We start from the raw sequence: 18,956 nt of genomic DNA, 5'->3' as shown, positions 1-18,956 counted from the left end.
GAGTATTAGGAAAAAGCTGAATATACTTGAAAAAAATTAATGGAAAACAGTCACAGATCAACAGATCTCCATGAGGAGCCCCTGCACAGAAAACTTCCAGTTAGCAAGTATCTTGGGCTAAAGCAAACACAACTCTTTACAACCTCAGGTCAAGGCTTCTCTGCAGAAAAGAGTTAGAGCATAGTCTTCATACAGTAAAAGTTATTTAGACACATTTGCAAATACATTCAGAAGATAAAAGCACTCCCTCTGGTTTAGATCGAGTTCAGTTTAATCTGTATTATATTACACCATTGTGTTCTGGCACCTAAACTCCTATTTTCAAGAGCAGTTTCCAGCAGCAAGGACAGTGTGAAGCAGCCTGGTGTCTGAGAACTGACAGAACTCGATGCACCAGCTTTCTACTAGATATTTCCCCCTTGAAATCTCTCCTGTCATAACGGCTCACAAGAGTGTTAGAAATGGCCTGTTCTACATCAATACCAGCAAAGGAGGTGATGCTCCCTTGATGTAAGTAAGGGCGTTACTGATGGGCAAGAAATCTCCAAAAAAAAGCTAAGGATAAAGAGGGAAAGGCCACTTCTTGCACCTGTGTGCCCCAGGAACCCTCAAGCTGTACAGGGAGCCTCCAATGCATTTTTGTCTGCAAACCACAACCCTGCTGTGAGAGGTAATATGAAGAAGGCCAAGGCAGGTGCTCTGCCTTTTCCTCTCCCCCTCCATCCCTAACATCTGCCACAGATTAACAGAGAGGGAATACCTTTTTCCACTACAAAGTCCAAGTGGATGCTGCCTCTGGCCCTTTTGGAGGAGATGGAAAGGGAAGAAAACAGCATCTCTGACTGCTTTCCTCCTTGCAATGACACTCCTGCTCAAGAACAGGCAGTTCTGGGCATACTTGCAAAAACAGCTTACACACACCTCCTTTGCAGCAACACCTGGAAATGGGTGTCTGCCTGGCAGAAAGACTGTCTTCAAACAGAAACCACGACCACCCTCTATTAGGGCAGGACATTATATGTGACATTGCATATACTTTGTTTCACCCTACTCTGAAGAAATGGATTTGGGAAGAGGTGAAATGGGTCAAAAAAAAATCCTGTTTTTTTAACAGTATTCTGCATTTTATGTATTACCAGCAAGCACTATTAATTAAAACTTTCCATCTATCAGCAGGTTCACTCCATAATGAGGATCAGAATAACCCTGATTGCCAAAGAGAAGTTAATCAGTTTAAGCATTACTGCTTTTAAATCAACTGGCTCGATTCCACCATTAGGAGACATATTTCATTCCACCTGCTCCATTTCTGCACTAGCAAACAGCATCACTGGGAGGATCCCCAGCAGCTCTTCTGAGAGCAAACCCCAGAAAGGCTCTCCCAGAAAGCGACCACCAGCAACTGCCATTGGTGGCAATTTTTGCTCTTCAGGTTGGGATTTCTCATTTTGCTTCTATCGACTCAGTGCTGAACAAAACCCAGGAGGCAAACACCTACCAAGTCTTTGCCTCCGATTAAGCTATTAATTACATAAATTGGGGCACGCTCACGACTTTTAATTAAACAGATCCCCACTCGCCTCCTTGTGCTGCAGTGCTCAAACCTGTGTCTCATTTGAGGCGCATTTAAAAAACTCCACGACTCACCGAACGTCGTCCCCGCCTCGGGCCTGCTCACGGACGAGACGATGACGAAGCCGAACCCCTCGTTCTCGCCGCGGCGGATTTCCACATCGTAGGGCTGGACCACGGTGCTGACAACGCCACTGCCCCCGCCACCACCGCTGCCGATGCCACTGGTGCTGCCGCTGCCCGAGCTGACAGTGTTGAGGGAGTTCTGGCTGCCCTGCGGCGTTCGCTTCTCCTCCGTCAGCGAGGCCGGCTGGTTGCTGCTGTGGTGGGAAGAGGCCGGGGATGGGACTTCATTCTCTGCCTTGGGAACTGGGGAGGAAGGGAAAAAAGATTGTTTGAGCAGGCTGCACCATTTAGTGCTTGAAAAGAGATCTCTACTGAGGAAAAAGGCAGGAGAAAATCACCTACTTTAATCTACAGATCACGGCCATAATGACCAAGGGCTCTGTATCCTTTTGGATGTCACAACCAATAGCTTCAGTGATGGCACTGACCACACATGCTCACCCTCTTCTGTGCATGGTCATGCAGTCAAAGCCTTTCACTGCCAAACTGCAGCAGCAGTATGGTTAAACCAGTGGAGTGCTGCGTGCTTGGGTGCTTGATGGCATTTTAAATCTAGAGTACATTAGTTGAAAGGTGCCTCCTTGAGCTGTCACATCCCCACTTCAGTTATATATGTACAACTGTATATACGTGCACAAGCCACGAGGAGAGACAGTAATATCACACATCCATCACAACACCTGTGTATTTTTAAACTCAGTGTTATCAGTTAGGTAGCACTGATTGCCTTTGATTAATGGGATCTTAAGTAATAACAATCCCCCACACTAGCAAAACAACCAGTGAAGTAAACTATTCGGGACAGAAAAACCAGCAACTATCAGCAACTGGCACAGACAAGGAAACCATTAAACATTGTTAACATTAAACAAGTGTTCAACAGCAATTGAAATTGGAAGGGGTATTGGTTTAAAGTCCAATCAGCTACCACAAGGCTTGAAGAAGTCTCAAAAAAATTGCTTAGTCCAAACTCTGCTTGAGTGAGGGCCAACTATACTTAGTGTCAGTCCTGACAGATGTTTGTCTAATCAGCTGTTAAATATCTCCCCAGGCAATCTATTGGTTGCAATATCGGACTTAAATCCTCCCTGCTGCAACATAAGGCTATTATTTCTAGTGCTATCTAACAGGCATATGGAGAACATATTATTCCCTTCCTCTTTGCAGCAACCTCTTATAGTCTTGAGGAGTACAATACCTCCTCCCCCTTCTCTGCTTTAAGCTAAAGAATCCAAATTTGTTCACAGTATTCCCTTGCAGACCATGTTTTCTAGAGCTCTCCTTATTCTCTCTGGTCCTCTGGACTCCCTCCAGTTGGGCTCTCTCCAACTCAAACATGTCTTTCTTGAAGTGCTGGACCATATTGCACTAAGCCATCATCTGCTGGGAAATCAGGAGAGTTCCCCCCTGCCTACATCCCAGCAGAGTGTTTTCCTTCACCTGAGCCAACCTCAGCGTAAAGCTCATGGCCCACAACAGCTTCCACTTCGTGTTGCTCAGCCTGTTCTCTGCAGCCCATTTGTGCAGCTGAGAGCAGCATATTGCACTTGTCCCTGCTGAATGGCTGCCTCCACTAATCAGGTCACTTCTCCAGTTTGGTGAATCAAAATTAAGTTGAAGATCTTAAAAGCAACAGAAAAAAGGCAAACAAAATCTAATCCTCTAAAATCATGGTCCAAAGAAAAAAGACTTTAAAATATCCTTGGATAGAAGTGCCGTCTGCACTTGAAGTATGTACTAAACATATAGTACTCTACATATTAAGAATACAGGCGCATAAAATTTCCCCTACATGAATCTCAAGACAGAGAGTACCCATTTAGGTGAACAATCTTTTATCTACTGGCATACGGATGACAGGAGGAATAAGGGACCAAAATTCAGGAACAACCTTCTCTACAAAGTTATACCAGAATTTAAAAGCCTGCAAATATAAGGTGAAAGAAGGGATTCTGAATAATTCATCCTAGAGTAAGTGTCCACATTTGAAATGATTCAGAAATAGCTCGGTCTGGAGTAACATGCCTCTGAATGAAATATCAAGAGAGATCTCATGCATCTAAATATTTCATGATAATTTCCAGCCTGGAGGCTGTAAAACTGAATAGAAAATCTATGCACAAAAACAATACCAAAATTTAGCTACCCTTCCCCTTCCTCCCAAAGCTTTTCTCCTAAAGCTTCTCTCACATTGGCAGCCCTTGGCCAGGAATTAAAGAGAGGCTGTCAGAGGAGAGACATTACCTGGTGTTTAATCCACAAAGTGAAGGAGGAAAGAAATGAGAAATGAGCATTTAATATTGTGCAGAAGGAGCTCAGTCCTGGATAAGAGCACAGAGCTATTTTAGAGGTACTTTTCTAGTCCTAACTTCCACTGAGGGCCTCATTTCCAAACTGAATGTTATTTTGATGCTCTTTAAGATCAAAGTACAGTGCTACCTATTTATCCGATGATGCCTAAACTTGAAAGGCTACACAATATCCTTTCTTTCTGAATAAGTGAGCTAAATGAAATGCCACAGTTGAGCTCCCTAAAGGGATTCACACAGAAAGAGGCAGCACCCCAAAGTTACTCTCCAATATTAAGCATGAGGTCACATGTCATTTAGAAAGCTCATGCTCATGTCTTCCATTTTCTTTGCTATCAGGACATTTTTCAGTCATTCATCTGGGTGCCACCAGGCAGTGTCACTTCTCTCTGCATCTGTCTTTCTGCCAGCTTCTTTTTTGTCCATTTAGACCCTACACTTGTGCAGTGTGTGCACAATGCCCAGCATAACTCAGCATACAGAAACCTCTCTAGACCTGAGCAATCTGGTCTAGTGGAAAGTGCCCATGGCAGAAGGGTTGGAACTGGATGATCTTTAAGGTCCTTTCCAACCCAAAGCATTCTATAAGTCTATTATAACAAACATGCATGCCCTGCACCACCAGAACCAACAATGTTTACAGTGTTCCATCCTGCAGTTGGTTGACTACATGTTGAAGTCTCCCCGAACCTGGGACAGGGGACACCACACACCACTGCCTTCACCTCACCTCCTGTGGACTCTTCAGTTTTTTTCCCTCACTCCCAGTTTAAGGGTGACTATCAGGTAGCACATTTATTTCAGGAAGTAAACAGAAAACACAGGCAGTCAGCCACAGTGCTGTTGCTGTATAAGTAGAACTAAAAACGATATATTGCAACCAAACAGTTCCTCATTTTATCCAAAACCTTCATGAAGACTGGGAAATTCAACTGAGATTGAGAGACTCTTGACTGGGAAAAATATACTTGAAACTTATTTGATCAAGAACAAAAAAGACTAAAAACAGGTAAAAGAGGAAGAAGAACAACACATCCCCTGAGTTTTCGCAGTACTACAAGGAGAAGCTTTTTTTCCTTTAAACCATTTGCTGAGCAGATGGGAGCCTGGCAAGAAAATCTGCCCCTGCAGAGAGACACTGCAGCCTACCTGTGTAAACCACTTTGCGCCTGACGGTCAGATTGACATGACCTTGTTTGGCTGCCTGTTGCATAAGCTGGACGACAAGCTGGTGTGATTTCCCGACAACAGGCGTCCCATCCACACAGATCAGTTCATCACCCGATCTCAGGCGGCCGTCAGCATCAGCAGCACCCAGCGGTACAATGTGACCGATGTAAATCTGATGAATTAGCAGAGGAAGAGAGACAAATGAGAACCAGCCCAACAGCCAGCTGGAAACAAGGGGCACTCGTAGTTAGACCCAATTTAGTAGGGACATGAAATTGTTGACAAGCATCTGCTGGTCAGGAAAGTTGCTCCTGTGAAAGCAGCTCTGTGTGAATGCAGCCACATCATGGAATTGTAATAAATTGACATCTTGTTTCTTTAGGCAGTCCATTCACTCTAATGACAGACAGCCTTGGGAAACTTGTTCAACCAGACAGTGACCAGACAGGAAGACGGTTAAAAGCACTGAGGGTCTTGTCAGGGAAGTTGAGATTGAGTTACTCTTTCAGTTGCCTCTAGGGTTTACAAGCTTGGCACTGCTCACCTGTCCACCAACTCAGTCTTGGTTTATCTTCAGTGAGTTCTGTGGAGTTACTTTAACGTGAGATGAATTCATGATCTCTCTTCCCATAAATGAGCAAAATACTTTTGCAGGGAAAAACATGGAAATTCATGCTGCCACTACCTAGCTGTGACCTGTGCAGCATGTGAAAGGACGACACCTCCCACAGGCACTGAATTTATGGTAAAGAAGTTGAGTGAATTCGAGAAGATGATCAAGCAAATAGAAAACCTGGCTTTCTAAGATCAAAATACTTGTAAACCTGACCAGGACATCCTTTTCTCAGTATCCAGGCAATTTCAGACCTATGTGTTTTTATCTGATTTACAACAAAAGTAGAAGGAGAAAAAAACCCCATTTCTGTTATGGAGTTCTGGATTTTTTTTTAAAGGAAGGGTGGGGAGGAGTTGCAGGATATATATAGTCCACAAGTTACTTTAACAGTCATGCTACAGAACAGTTCTGCATATCTATACATGCTACTGCCATGACTCTGAAAGATGTCCTGAGTTAAAACATGATACTCACAGGTTCTCCAGGCTCATTTCCACCTAGAATCCTAAATCCAAACCCGGTTTCCTTTCTCCATAGAAAGATATCCTGCTCTTGGTAATCTGGAACTGAAGGGAGAGAAGAAAAACTGTAATTTTTAATCAAAAAACTACGCCTTTATAACCAAGTCAGGACTATTCAGATATATGTGTAAGGGGATCTGCTACTCAATTTTAACCTTCAAATAAGGTGGTCTTGAGTTTTCAGACAATATCACAAACATAATTTTAAATACTAAAGGATTATTATTTCAGTCACTACTAAAAATTATGCAGTGGTTTCTACTTTCTAGGTGTCTAACTGTGACTTGCCATTTGTTTATCTCTATAATATCTCCTTCTGTCAATATTAGCATCATTACCCAGAGCAAGAGCCTCTTCCAAATCATCAATAAATAAATGTGTACAACAGAGAATTACTCTGCCAGAAACAATACAGCTGTCTTCTCTTTCACAGGAGACAAAAGAGCCACTTGTTATGACTTCTACTGTTTAATTAACTTTCCCAAGCATAGTTTTCTGCCTTTCTACTAACACTGCTTTAAATAACAATGGGACAGATCCCCAGTTGCTGTAAATCAGAAGAGCTCCACTCAAAACAATGCAGCTTTCCTGACTCTCACTTGCTTGAGTACAGGCTCTGCAAAACCACTGAAGAGATAAAACAAGTTGGAAATATAAAAAAGCCCGACCTCACCTACTCATTAGTATGGAACACCAGCTAGGTTGTTACAATGAATATTACATACAGTGAAGTACTAACCTTGAAGCGCGGTTGAACAGTAATGTTTTATATTAACTTACTCATGCTTGCTTTCATCCCTTTTTAAAAAATGCAAAACTAATTGCTAACATTAAATCATATCAGAAGACAACTTCAGGTTCATTTAATATTTATTGGATAGTATCTGTAACACTGACTAATTTTGTAATGAACCCCTCCCAAAATTTATAATTAATGATAATAAAAAGCTGTTCCTTTACCAGTCAGCTGACTATATTTTCAGTAAAGAAACCAAAGTATATCATTCAGGAATCTGATTTAAATAAGTGCCTACTCAGACACAGGATGCAGCACGTTTAATGAAACATCATTTAGTTTTCTGTATCTATGAGCAGGTTCTTTTCCGTTGACATCAGTGAGTGTCAGATTGGGCCCTCATTGCATTTTACACTGCCTGTGCCTAATGTGCAATGATTTGGGTCTGGTCTGGTGCTTTTCAGTGTTAAGACTTTTGGTTAGCTCTGACGGTCTCTCTTCAATGATTCAAGAGGATTAAAATACAATATGAACTGAAGATCTGGGAATACTAAAAATTAAATGGATAGGTGAGTGGTAAGGTACAGATGTCTGCTTTGATATTTTCATTTAAACTGGCTTTATATATAATCTTTTCACACTTTAATTACCTGCAGTTATAAACTAAGCTTAAGACCCATGCCCTTACTAAACTGGAGAATAATTTTTGTCCAGACACAATTACAGAGCAGTCAGGTGATGAATACACTGGGTGCCTGCGTGGCTCATCTGTTCTGGCTGAAGGCAGCTCTCCACCCTACAGACGTGTGGCACAACAGCAGAATTCAGACAATGAATTAATTGGTGTTTGTCACTGCCTTCAGCGAGGGGAGCGTGACGAGCAGAGACACTCAGAAGTGTCTCTCCAGCCCTTCGCAGGCTATTTTGGCAAAGGCTGGCCCCAACCAATTAATAGTGTGTGTTGGATCTGTCAGAGGTAAAGTGGCTTCTGCAGAGAGCTTCAGCAGAGCCCGTTTCCCCGGCATCTCTCAACACCTTCCCATTTGTCAGCTCTCCAGTCTCACTGAATGATGCCGTATGTCCCTGGTTTGGGTACCAGCAAGACAATTAATGCTGCTGGAGGGAACAGCAAGCCCGGCCGGACCGGCAGCGTCAAACCAAAGCAACATAAAAAGACAAGTCTATCCCCCAAAGAAGCCAGTTCATCCATGTAACACTCCTTCCACTGGAAGGATTACAGAGAGGTGGAACACAGATACAACAGACATACAGACAACACACATTTACACAGAGTGAGTACAAACCAAACAAAACTCCTCTGACCACTTTTTGCACCGGCTCTGCAGTACAGTGATTCACTGGTACAGCCCAGAACACCCATCCACCTCTGTGCTTCAGTGCAGGTGAGTTGGGACCCCCTGAGGTTCCGTCCTGGAAAATTATTTTAGGTTCTCCCATTATTCATTAGCACTTCAGAGAAGCCGCTTTCCCTACTTAAGGGAAAAATGGTGGTGCTCAAACTCTGCTGAAAACGAATGGAAAATGGCCTCTAGGAGTCATTCATTGCATCCCCATACCTTGACTGATCTCAAGCATGTCTGACTCTGATAAAACATGTGCATAGCCCAAATGGATAAAATTTGCCAGTCTGCTCATCGCAAATGAAACCAGAGCACTTGGAGAGCATTGCAAAAGTGGTAAGAAGAGTTCTGCTGGGGCCGTGAGGAGGAATGGAAGAGAAGTGAGTGACGCAGCCCCGACAATGAGCCACGTGGGCAAACTCATGAACGAAACAGGACCATGATACGCCCACCCCACCACCACCTACGCGATCCGCCGCCAGCCAGGACACAGTAAAGCGAGTGCTTTGCACCCTGGTGGCTAACCTTGGCCTATGGCCCTGCCAGACTCCCTTGGTGATGAAGAGCCCCCCGCCACAGAGCAGCAATGACACCAGAACAAGACATCACAAGACACATACATTCTCGGCACAGTCTTACATTCTCCAAAACTCGTGGAATTGATTTCTCTCTCTCTCTCACCCTTGCTCAGTCCAGTTGCAGGCGAAGGTGACATAGCTGTAATATTAATTTTACAGTTTTGCAGAGCTTAATGTATCTTCTTTCTTGTTAGTTCATTTAAGTAATTGTGACTTTATGGATCATGTTAGGCTTTCATGCATAATTTTTTAAGGTTATAGGTACTATGGTTTATGACACACTAAATTTCACATCTATATGCACACACCTGTGCATATGTGGATATATAATAAACACACATATGAATTCATACATTTATGCACATGCATGCAGGTATATTTGGACAACCTCTTTTTTCTCCTCAGAGGGAAAATTTCTTTAAGAACACCTTAAATATACTTTGCTACAAAAAAAATTTTCACTTTCATGACACAGTTAGTTTTCCAAATGTAAATATTTTTTTCTAATGTTAAAAAAATTCTAAATATGTGGTGATGAACAATGAACACAGTGTTTAATTAGAGGCAATTTTAATCAAACTTTTCTATACAAACTTCAACAATTATCTTATATATTATATAAAAGAAAAATCTGCCCAGTGTGACATCAGTTTCAACACAAGATGGATTCAGTATGAGTTTGCTTTAGTCACTGGCTCATTTGAGGCAGCAGCACTTTCAGTGACTCATAGCTTGGCAAAGTATAAAAGGTTTAAGGCCCAGATTCAGCAAAGTATATAAGGACAGGTCTGAAACTAAGAGTGAACAGTCTCACTGAAGCTGTTGGAGAGTGTCAGAGCTGAGAAGTCCTGCAATTTAGCCATAAAATCTCAGAAGGTTCCATACTTGCAAGAAACTCATTTTCTAAACTACCCCACTGCAGTAGAATTCCAGGGTTTTTTGCCTTCTCCTTTTAACCAACCCTTCTGGTGGCACAGGAAGCTTTTGAAAGATGGCTTCAGCATGTTCTTGACAAGATGACCAAGCTCTGCCAGTGAGGTTTGGGGAGGGTGTGATGCCGTGAGTGAGCCATGGAGCCTGCCCATGACTCGCTCCCTCCCTCTGCTGCTCACTCAACGTGCTGTGAGTACTACAAGTAGTACTGTCCTTTTTAGCAAGACTTTCCCTAAGGGCACGGACACATCTGTGTGTCCAAGAGTATGACTGTAACTGTTTGTCTACTATTAATATAATAAAAGGACATAACCCTACCAAAGGGCTTTTATTAACTATCATCTTGAAAGTCAGCCTGATCAGAAGGCGGCTGCAATTTCTGGAGAGTGTTTTTCTTTTCTATTTTAGGGAGAAAGTATCTAATGTTTGTATCATTGTGCAAATATTTTTAATTCTATGTAATTGCTGGTGAGTGAACACTACACACCGGGGTCAAGACTTGTTTGTATTATTTTAATTAGATTTGAAGAGAGTAAAATCCTACCAAACAAATTATGTGCCTGAAAATAAAATTCAAATATTAATGATAACTTAGAATATTTTAAAAGCTTTAAAAATTATCTATCATGTTCTGCTTTACTTTTAATTAAATGCTTAAGCCCTTCAAAGGGATTCATTAACACATCTGCAATTCAGATTAATTCATTTTGTCACTGCTGTTTTGACAGATGGCCATATGTAGGATACGGTATTTTGCAAAGCAATCAGGCCACATGAGAAAAATTTGACAACAGATTGCGTTAATCTTTAAGGAAGTTTAATAATACATTGAAAAATAAAAAGCATATTATAAAAATATATTTCAATAAAACAGTGTGAGGTTTTTAGAATTGTGGCTCTCTGCTAAGTCATTCAATTGCTGTTCCTCTCACTGAGTGCTCTTCATGTGTGTCATTCCTGGATCCTGGAACAGTTTCAGTTTTTAAACCTTAAGGGTTTGTCCTTCTCTCTGATTCATGTACACAACTCCCACGAGCAGCAATGAGTTACCCATAACGAGGAGCTCAGGCAGCTAAAACTTAGCACCAGAAAAGAGTGCATTTTTTATCGCCACCAAATGATCTGTTTTCACATTCACTCAGCACAAAGCTGGCTATTCTCAAACGTCCTAATCCAGCAAAGACTGGCAACTCTGGGACAGATTGTAGCACAGCATTTGAGCTCAGCCTTAGCCTTAAAGCATCCCCAGTCCTTTTGGGTTTACAGCTTGAAAATAAGCTTCCTTGGACCGGAGCCAAAGCACTCAGCACCTCGCAGGGCTGATCCCCTCACCCCGGGGAGCTGCACGTGAAGGAACTTTAACCCACATAAAGTTGCAGTTCTCATCTGCTGCCACTCAGCCAGAGTCCAGATACAGTGATGGAGCCACTGTAGAATTAAGAGTGCTTCCTGATATGAAGATGCATTGGGTAAATCAAAAAAACACGTGCTTTTAACACAATTATGGGTTAGCTGGTGCTTTTGAACCTAATTCTGCTCTACCAATGGCTTCAGTGAGGTAAGTCACATTAGGCAAATGCAGTCCTTTTTAATGAAATACTGATCCAAGGACAACTCAAATAGAGGAAGAACGCATTTTACCAATTCTGAAAAATTAAATTGTTGCTTGTGCTTCCCATGTCTACATTCTTATTATTAATGTTAGTAACAGTGGGATGCACTCCCAGCAAAAAAGGCAGTAGGTGTTCATTATAGATTCAGTACTTCTTAGAAATATCCTGGAGACGATGAATTCATATATTGAATAAAACCTCCTTATATTATTATTTTTAGATGAAAAAAATCTGTCTGGACTGGGGCTAATGAATTCATCTTCGTGTGTCAGCTGCACTTGAAAAATTGCACTATGTACTCTTTATGCTCAACAATTTCACAAATGGGAAAAAATAAAACACTTAAGATGATCTAATGCTCTAAAATTCTATCCTTTTAAAATTCATCATATGCTTCAACACAAAGGGTTGTTGCTGTTTTTCAGTCCACTTGTTGGGGGTTCAAGACCCTGCCTCTCAAAAGCACATTTCATAATCTTTTTCTGGCTTTTTAAAATTTAAGGCCAGTAATCAAGAGAGAGCAAGCCCTGGCCTGGGTAGCTGAGAGAGCTGAGCTGGACCTCCTCAGGCAGTGGGGGATTTTAGCACCCACGAAATGCCCGGTTACTGGATGTATCAGCCACCCTCAGCACTGGCACTAGGGTGGCATCCTCCTGCTCTACATTAGACATTCATTTAGTTCTGTTCACAGTTTCATCAGAAGACTGCAGAGAGAGTCACGTCTAGCACCCAAAGCTATGGATGTCATGGGAGACGCTAACCTCAGACCCAAAGCCAAAGGGAATGAGCGCTCAAGTAAAGAAGGAAGTGATGATATGACTGTATCTCCACCAGCCAAAGGTGGCACAGGGGTTAAACTGAACTGCAGCTGGGTACAAACATGAAGAACAGCACATGCGGAGCAGACAGACAGTGAAACCAGAGTGCCCAGGGAATGGTTTCTCCCACCACACACTCCGGTGCACTGTGTCAGCAGAGCTCTCTCTGAGTGATCAGAGAGCCACACAGTTGGTGCTTGGGCAACACTGGGAACTGAGTCTCTAAGGGATGATTCAGGTTCATAACGAAGGGAAGGAAACGCGGTGCCTCCCAGCAAGATCCCAGGGCAGCAGACCCCAGTTTCAGCTGCGAACCACAGCCTCCATTTATGAGACTGGTGAGAAGTGAGGGCTTGGTGAGGGAAGGAGAAGGAGCTGACCAGGAATCTTTAAATAAAACCACCAGTCACACTACGGGATCAGACCATGACAGGAGACAGAGCATGTCCAACTCCATTTTTCACTTATCTTTCCTGTTTTTCTTCACACTTCATTAGGCACAGCAAAGCCATGTCACTAGCTAAGAATGCAGGTTAATCCCCAGGGAATGTGCTTCACTCCAGCTTAGGGTTGGAAATTCATAGGCTCTTGGACACTTCAAGTGGCACAAGTTTACAAGGAGACAAGACCATATCACACTTTGGCCACTCTTCAAAAACCTTCTAACTATGAAATCGAGAAACCTCAGAAAACACCTTCCTGGAAAGGAAGAGCAAGGGGATGAGAAGGTGCTAGAGAAGCAGTGATGTTCAAACAGGTAAGTCTCATCCGGTAGAAGAGGCAGGAGACAAGGACTGAAGCAGTAGAAGAGGATCAACACCACTACAGAGATGCTGGACCATGGAAAGGTGAGACAGGGAAGCTGAAGGGGTGTAGCAGATCCCAGTCTAGCAACAGGCCCAGCAGTGAGGATTGTGGCACAGGGAAAGATAGGGTGTGGGAAAACAGGCGGTCAAGAGACAGTGAAAAGGCCTATTGAAGGCCTCTATTCACAGACAAGGATAAAACCTTTAGAAGATAACTGCAGCCATCGAGGAAAGAGGGAGAATTTAGTACATGGTGTTGGAAGTGGACACAGAAGGGCGACTGCCTGCCTGTGCACTTCAGGATTTCTCCAGCTCAGTCTTGGGTTTTATCAGGAAAGACAGACAGGAGTTAAGGCTGCTAAGCTGATACTAATGACTAATTAGTAGGAGTTAAACAGTTAATTAGAAATTAGCTAAGTAGCTGCAGGGGGTCAGAGGCAATGCCAGCACAGTGCCAACGGGAACCATGCGAGCTGAGCAGTGGCAATGCCAGTGCCATGGAACAGCCTCGGCCTTGTTCACCAGGGCAGGAGAAGGAGGAGCTCTACCCACAGCTCTGCAGGGCTGAATAGTCACCATCCCTCAGCTCTTGCCCTTTTTTCCTATTTCAGTGAGCTGCTTGTACAAGTTCTGTCACTGCACTCGCAGATCAGTATGACCTGGCCCAAGAGCCCACAGGGTCAGCACACCTAATCCCTGAGAAGGGATGGGAAGGGAAGCAGCGCACAGAAGCTGAGACACCTACAAACTGCATTGCTGAGACATTCAATCCAAAGAGATGAATCTTCAGCCAAGAAACTGTGACTCATGATTTAATTTTTCCACGATATAAGACTTCAAAGTGACTGGTTTGGTCAGAGAAAAACAGTCCTACCATTTTTCATTCTGAAGTAATGTTCATTTCATACTGGTTTTACCAGTTTCCAGTTAGTACATTAAAATCAAACTGCAGGTGATACTCTCACAGAACAAAGACTTTGAAACTCCCTTTTCTGTACCTGAAGTTACTACTGCCTTTCAAAAGGAACCTAATACTCTAATTCTTAAAGAAGCTTTTACAAATTTGATCATCTCCAGCAGTGCAATTAAAGCAAAGCCAATGTGTTTATTCTGTTTGCAGAGAAGAAGCTGATTGAAACCATATTTATAGTCTTGGAACAGAGTCAAAACCTTGCTGAACTATTAGCCAAGTGTGCAGATTATTAATTGCCATAAAAGCCACTTACAATATGCATTTGATATCTGTATTGTTAAAGTGTCCACTCTGGTCAAAGTAAAATGGCTCAGCTGGATTTTCTCCTCCCCAGGGTGAGGCTGAAAAGCATCTGATATGAATTTCAGCAAACTAATTACTTCCCTTCCTCACTGAAATTCCTATGCATATCAGACAACGAGTCTTAATATCAAAAAAAAGTTTAGGATCTAGATAAAAAACTTGGAAATTCTCCTTCAGCCTAATTGAAAAGCAAAATAAAAACATAGGGGAAAAGACGGTCTTTAATTCTAAAGGGATTTTTCATTTTAAGCTTTATGAGCCCTTTCCTAGAGATGATCTAAATTCGGCCCTCGCCAGAGAGGGAACCGCAGCTCTACCAAGTAGACATCACTGGCAGACACCGAATTAACCAACCGAAGCCTTACATTTTCAACAGAAATCTAAAAAGATCCAGCCCTTCGCAAAGAAAACACACAGGGAGCAGCTGCCGGAGCCGTAGCCTTAGCAACCACACCTGCTTCATATACTCACGTCGGCTTTCATACATGCTCCTGGACTGGGCCCAGATTTTGAACGGATCTGGCTTCTTCTGCCCAGAAGTGTCCGGCTGGTCCGCAGACGGTGCCTCCGCGGCGCTGTAGTCCGGCAGCACCTGCGTGCTGTGCACGGGGGACGCGGTGTGCCCGCTGCGGTGGCTGGAGACGCTGTGCTGGGAACTGTTTTGGCTGTCTTTCCTTTCAAGTGGTTGCTGTAAGGAAGGAAAGCGAGTGGAAGGAGAGGGAGAGAGAGAGAGAGAGAGAGAGAGAGAGAGAGAGAGAGAACAGACGGTTATTGGTCTTTGAGTGGGTGTTTGCCATCAATTTTTCTCCCTTCTTTGATCAGGGTTTCTGCGTGCACATAAGTAAATATATAAATTATGGTTTTGCTGCTAGTTAATGCTGGGTACTGTTAAATTCTCCGATGACAGATTTTGATAGGCAGACTGACAGAAAGAAACATGCAAAACAAAGTCATTTATCATAAAAAAATATGCATTTTTCCATCTAATTTATAAGACGGATCTAAATCTCACTATAGGTTACTAGTTTCAGTGCACTTATTTTTTCCTGCATTAAGGTAGAAAAACTCAACAACCTTTTACTCAGATAACATTATGGTATAACTTGACCCTGAAAGAAAAAGGAAAAACTACCAGATTTCACTGTGAAAACTCAAACTGTCCCTCTGAATCAGATTCAAGCACAGACCTTAGTGTGCAAGATCACTTTTCCTCTGCAGCTCTTGCAAACCCCCACACCACAAATGGCTGGACAACATCCCTTTGATGGCTCTGCTTCCCAGAGCATCCACAGGATTCCTGCAGACCTTCACAAATGTGAAAATGTCTATTTGCAGTTTGATTTCCTTGTTTTAATTGAGCATATTAAAACAGGAAAAAATGTATCTGCCTAAATTCAGGGCTTATTCCAAAGCAGTATGTCAAGAGTTCTGCCTGCTAAGCAGGGTACGTAGTTCTTAAACTCACAACAGTGTGCTCAAATGAAGCACAAGCCACATCTGCAGTGCCAGGATTTGTACTACTCAACATGCAGAAAAATCCTCCCCCAACAAGAGCTCCCCAAACTGTTCAGCAAATGCTTTTCAATGCTCTTTTAAGATGACCTTGGGTTGACACCAAGGTTCAGTGCAATCTCCCACCTGCTCTGACACAGGGAACTGTGTCTGGAAAAACAGAATCTCGGGGGTTGTTTTTCCTACTTCCACTATTTCCCTGCTAGAAGGGGTCAGCCACTGGCACCAAGAAATTTAAAGCCTCCTGCTGGCAGAGGGTACCTGAAAACACTGCAACAGAAGCCTCTGCTTTCAGGAACTCCTCTACTGCAAACCAACCAGGTTAGGGTGGCAAACACAGAGCAGATCAGCACAGAGGGCTGATGTGCCCACAGGTCTGGGGACCCCTTGCTTCACTCTGGACAGGAAACCCCAGGCAGCCAGTGCTCCATCATAGAAGGGATGAAATAATTACAGAGGAGAAAGTCACCATACAAAGTGCCCCCTTTTTGAGTCTTAAAAAAATCCCAACAGATTAGATTGTTGTTAAGTTGCACATACTTCAGGTTTACACTGGAAAAAAAACCCACCAGGTCCAACAGCCCAAATGATTTTGACCTCTCAGCCTTGCATTCAAGTTGTTGATTCACTACCAGCATCTTTTAAAGGATAGACTAAATCTTTCAAAGAATGTGAAATTGCCTTTGTCCTTTAAAGCAATTTTGAACAAAGCATACCTGCTGTGATTACTCATCTCCAGACTTTCAAATACAAATATCTGAAACAATTTCCAACATTTATAGCTTTTTAAGTGGTAAATGAAGCTAATTCACACATAGCCTTTCAGTTTTTAAATGAAGCCATTTTAAAATAGCTATGCTGGGGATAATCTCTCCTTTGTAATTTAAAAAAAAAATACAAAAACATTTTACATCTCTCGTCCAGCCATCTGGATTGGTTTGTTTGTTTGGCCAAACTACTAAAATAACTACAAGCATCCTGTGAAACTTCGGGCCAATATCACTAGAAATAGCTGGGTTACAGAATGTGAAGTACAGGGACTAAAATGCGAAGCTTTATTCAGCCCCTGGAGAAACAGTGAGAACACTCTGAAAACTTTTTGATTTAAAAAGAAACAAAGTTTAAACTTCAAAAAGTGCTCTCACTTTGTGATATGAAAGGTTTAAATTCTGAACAAACTATGAATTCCATTTCGTATTTGGGTTGCAAATGGAAGTGTCAGCATATCTCAAGTAAAACCATCTCTAATTAAACTAGAGTTTCAATTGCAAATACACAGACATTTTTCAAGAAATAAGGGAAAAATCCTTCAGAGGGAAAGTTGTCTTCCCCAAAAATAACTCCTTCAAAAAGCCTGAAACATCTCTGTTTAGGAGTTTAAGAGGGGACCAGAAAAAGGGGAACTCAACCACAGTAATAATGCATATATGTAATTAAATTAATTCAAGACAATATTTATTGACTTTCACATCACCAGAGGAGGCCAAAAAGGTTTGGGGCCAAAATTCTTTCCACATGCTGTAGCAGCTTCAGCACATCATCCCCGTGAGGAATTGCAGGGGTCTGATCATCCTGGTCACTGCAACGCCCCTCCCATGGGGACTGCTCAGATAAAGAGGTTTGTTTGTGTCCTGGTGCAAGTGCAGCTTTCCCAAGAGAAATGAGCATAATGCCAACGAAAGGATGGGTTCTCCATCTCCTGCCTTGTTTCTAGCTTCAGGGCCAATCCTCCTTGGTCTGGATCTTGCTGTCTGGCTCACTCAGTTCACACATACAGGCAGGAAAGCAGCTAAATTGCAGCCAGATGAGCACTGGGCTGTTTGGTGACTGAGTGCTGCAGAGAGAGCAGTTCAGACCTTACCCTGAGATGCTGATCGTGTTTTTCAGTGCAAAGTAAAGAAGATCAGCTGAATTGTATTGACTTCTGAAGTAGCTGCCAAGAGCATGGGGCACTGAACTACCCGAGTCAGTAAGAGCATCCCTGACCCTCTGGAGCCCACAATCTTCTCCTGAGCTGCTGATAAACATCAACAGGTTGCCAGAAAGACTCCTGACTAAAAGTGGCTAGAAATCAAGACTATAATGACTACCTTGAGTCCATTTAAGCAGACTGCACACTTAAATACAGGTGGTGGGATAAAACCCCTTACAGCCCTGACAAAATAAATCCGTGGAAAACTGCAGCTTCTCGTACACTACCCAAGGCCCAGGTCAGGTCTGAGATGCCTGTGCCAGCTTCTCAGGCACAGAGTTTCAGCCAGGTTGAAACTCTGCAGTGCTCATCCTGCAAAACAGAAGACAAAGGCATAAAACTGCAAAAAGGGAGAGTTTCTGTGGTTTCTCCCATGGCAGTTCAAGGTAGGGGGGTAAAATGGTCTCTGAATGAAGAGGGATGTGTTGTACAAACATGCTGTGGAACCAGTTTCTCCTTCTGACAGAAACAGGACAATGGCAGAGTCACAGGTGCTGCCTATCCACCCAAAATATGTGACAAAGTCTCTTGTCAGGAGCAGGCTGTGCAGAGGAATTGCATTTTTGGCCACAATTCAGCTATGCTGACAATGTATTTATTTAAATCCAAAAGAAAAAAAATAGATTTTTGGAAGAGCTTAGCACTTTCTGCCCCCTGCAGTGATCTTGTCTTCTGATGATCTAGCTGCAGATTTTGTGCTCTAGAGCATTTTAGAGAAACTGGTCCTGGTAGTGAAGCAAACTGAGATGGAAATGGAAATCTTTGCCCCCTTGTGGAGTATTTTGATGCAAACAACAAGGGAAAAAAAAAAGGAAAAAAAGTTTGGTTTTATCCATGTTATCCCAAGATAATTCCAGGGGAAATTTATATACTAGAGAACTTGCACACTGAAAACGTATTTCCTTGGCTGTTCAATGTAAAAATATTATCCATTTTCATCTAAAAAAGAATCAATGGGAAACTGAAAACAGAGAGCTGCAGCAACAGCAAACAGCAGCACGGAGAGCTGCTGGGAGCGTATCTTTGGTGGGGCAATA

At 42.7% G+C, this 18,956-nt stretch overlaps 1 protein-coding gene across 28 annotated transcripts in view; it reads right to left on the bottom strand.

Moving 5' to 3' along the window:
• Positions 1 to 18,956, bottom strand: part of MAGI1 (membrane associated guanylate kinase, WW and PDZ domain containing 1) — a 337,306-nt gene that overhangs the window by 15,857 nt on the left and 302,493 nt on the right. For 21 of the 28 annotated variants that reach the window (XM_032698643.1, XM_032698646.1, XM_032698647.1 and 18 more), the window contains 5 exons: positions 14,907 to 15,123; positions 9,051 to 9,128; positions 6,268 to 6,359; positions 5,157 to 5,349; positions 1,648 to 1,941 (listed from right to left, as the gene is read on the bottom strand). In XM_032698643.1, coding sequence (XP_032554534.1) covers positions 1,648 to 1,941; positions 5,157 to 5,349; positions 6,268 to 6,359; positions 9,051 to 9,128; positions 14,907 to 15,123 — 874 coding nt within the window. The remainder of the gene's footprint in view (positions 1 to 1,647; positions 1,942 to 5,156; positions 5,350 to 6,267; positions 6,360 to 9,050; positions 9,129 to 14,906; positions 15,124 to 18,956) is intronic. The other 7 variants (XM_032698652.1, XM_032698653.1, XM_032698668.1 and 4 more) reach the window with 1 other exon arrangement.

This window comes from Chiroxiphia lanceolata, chromosome 11 (assembly GCF_009829145.1).
Source record: "Chiroxiphia lanceolata isolate bChiLan1 chromosome 11, bChiLan1.pri, whole genome shotgun sequence".
NCBI classification, from domain to species: domain Eukaryota; kingdom Metazoa; phylum Chordata; class Aves; order Passeriformes; family Pipridae; genus Chiroxiphia; species Chiroxiphia lanceolata.
The sequence above is the reverse complement of the archived record's forward strand: the minus strand, read 5'-3'. Positions and strand labels throughout refer to the sequence as shown.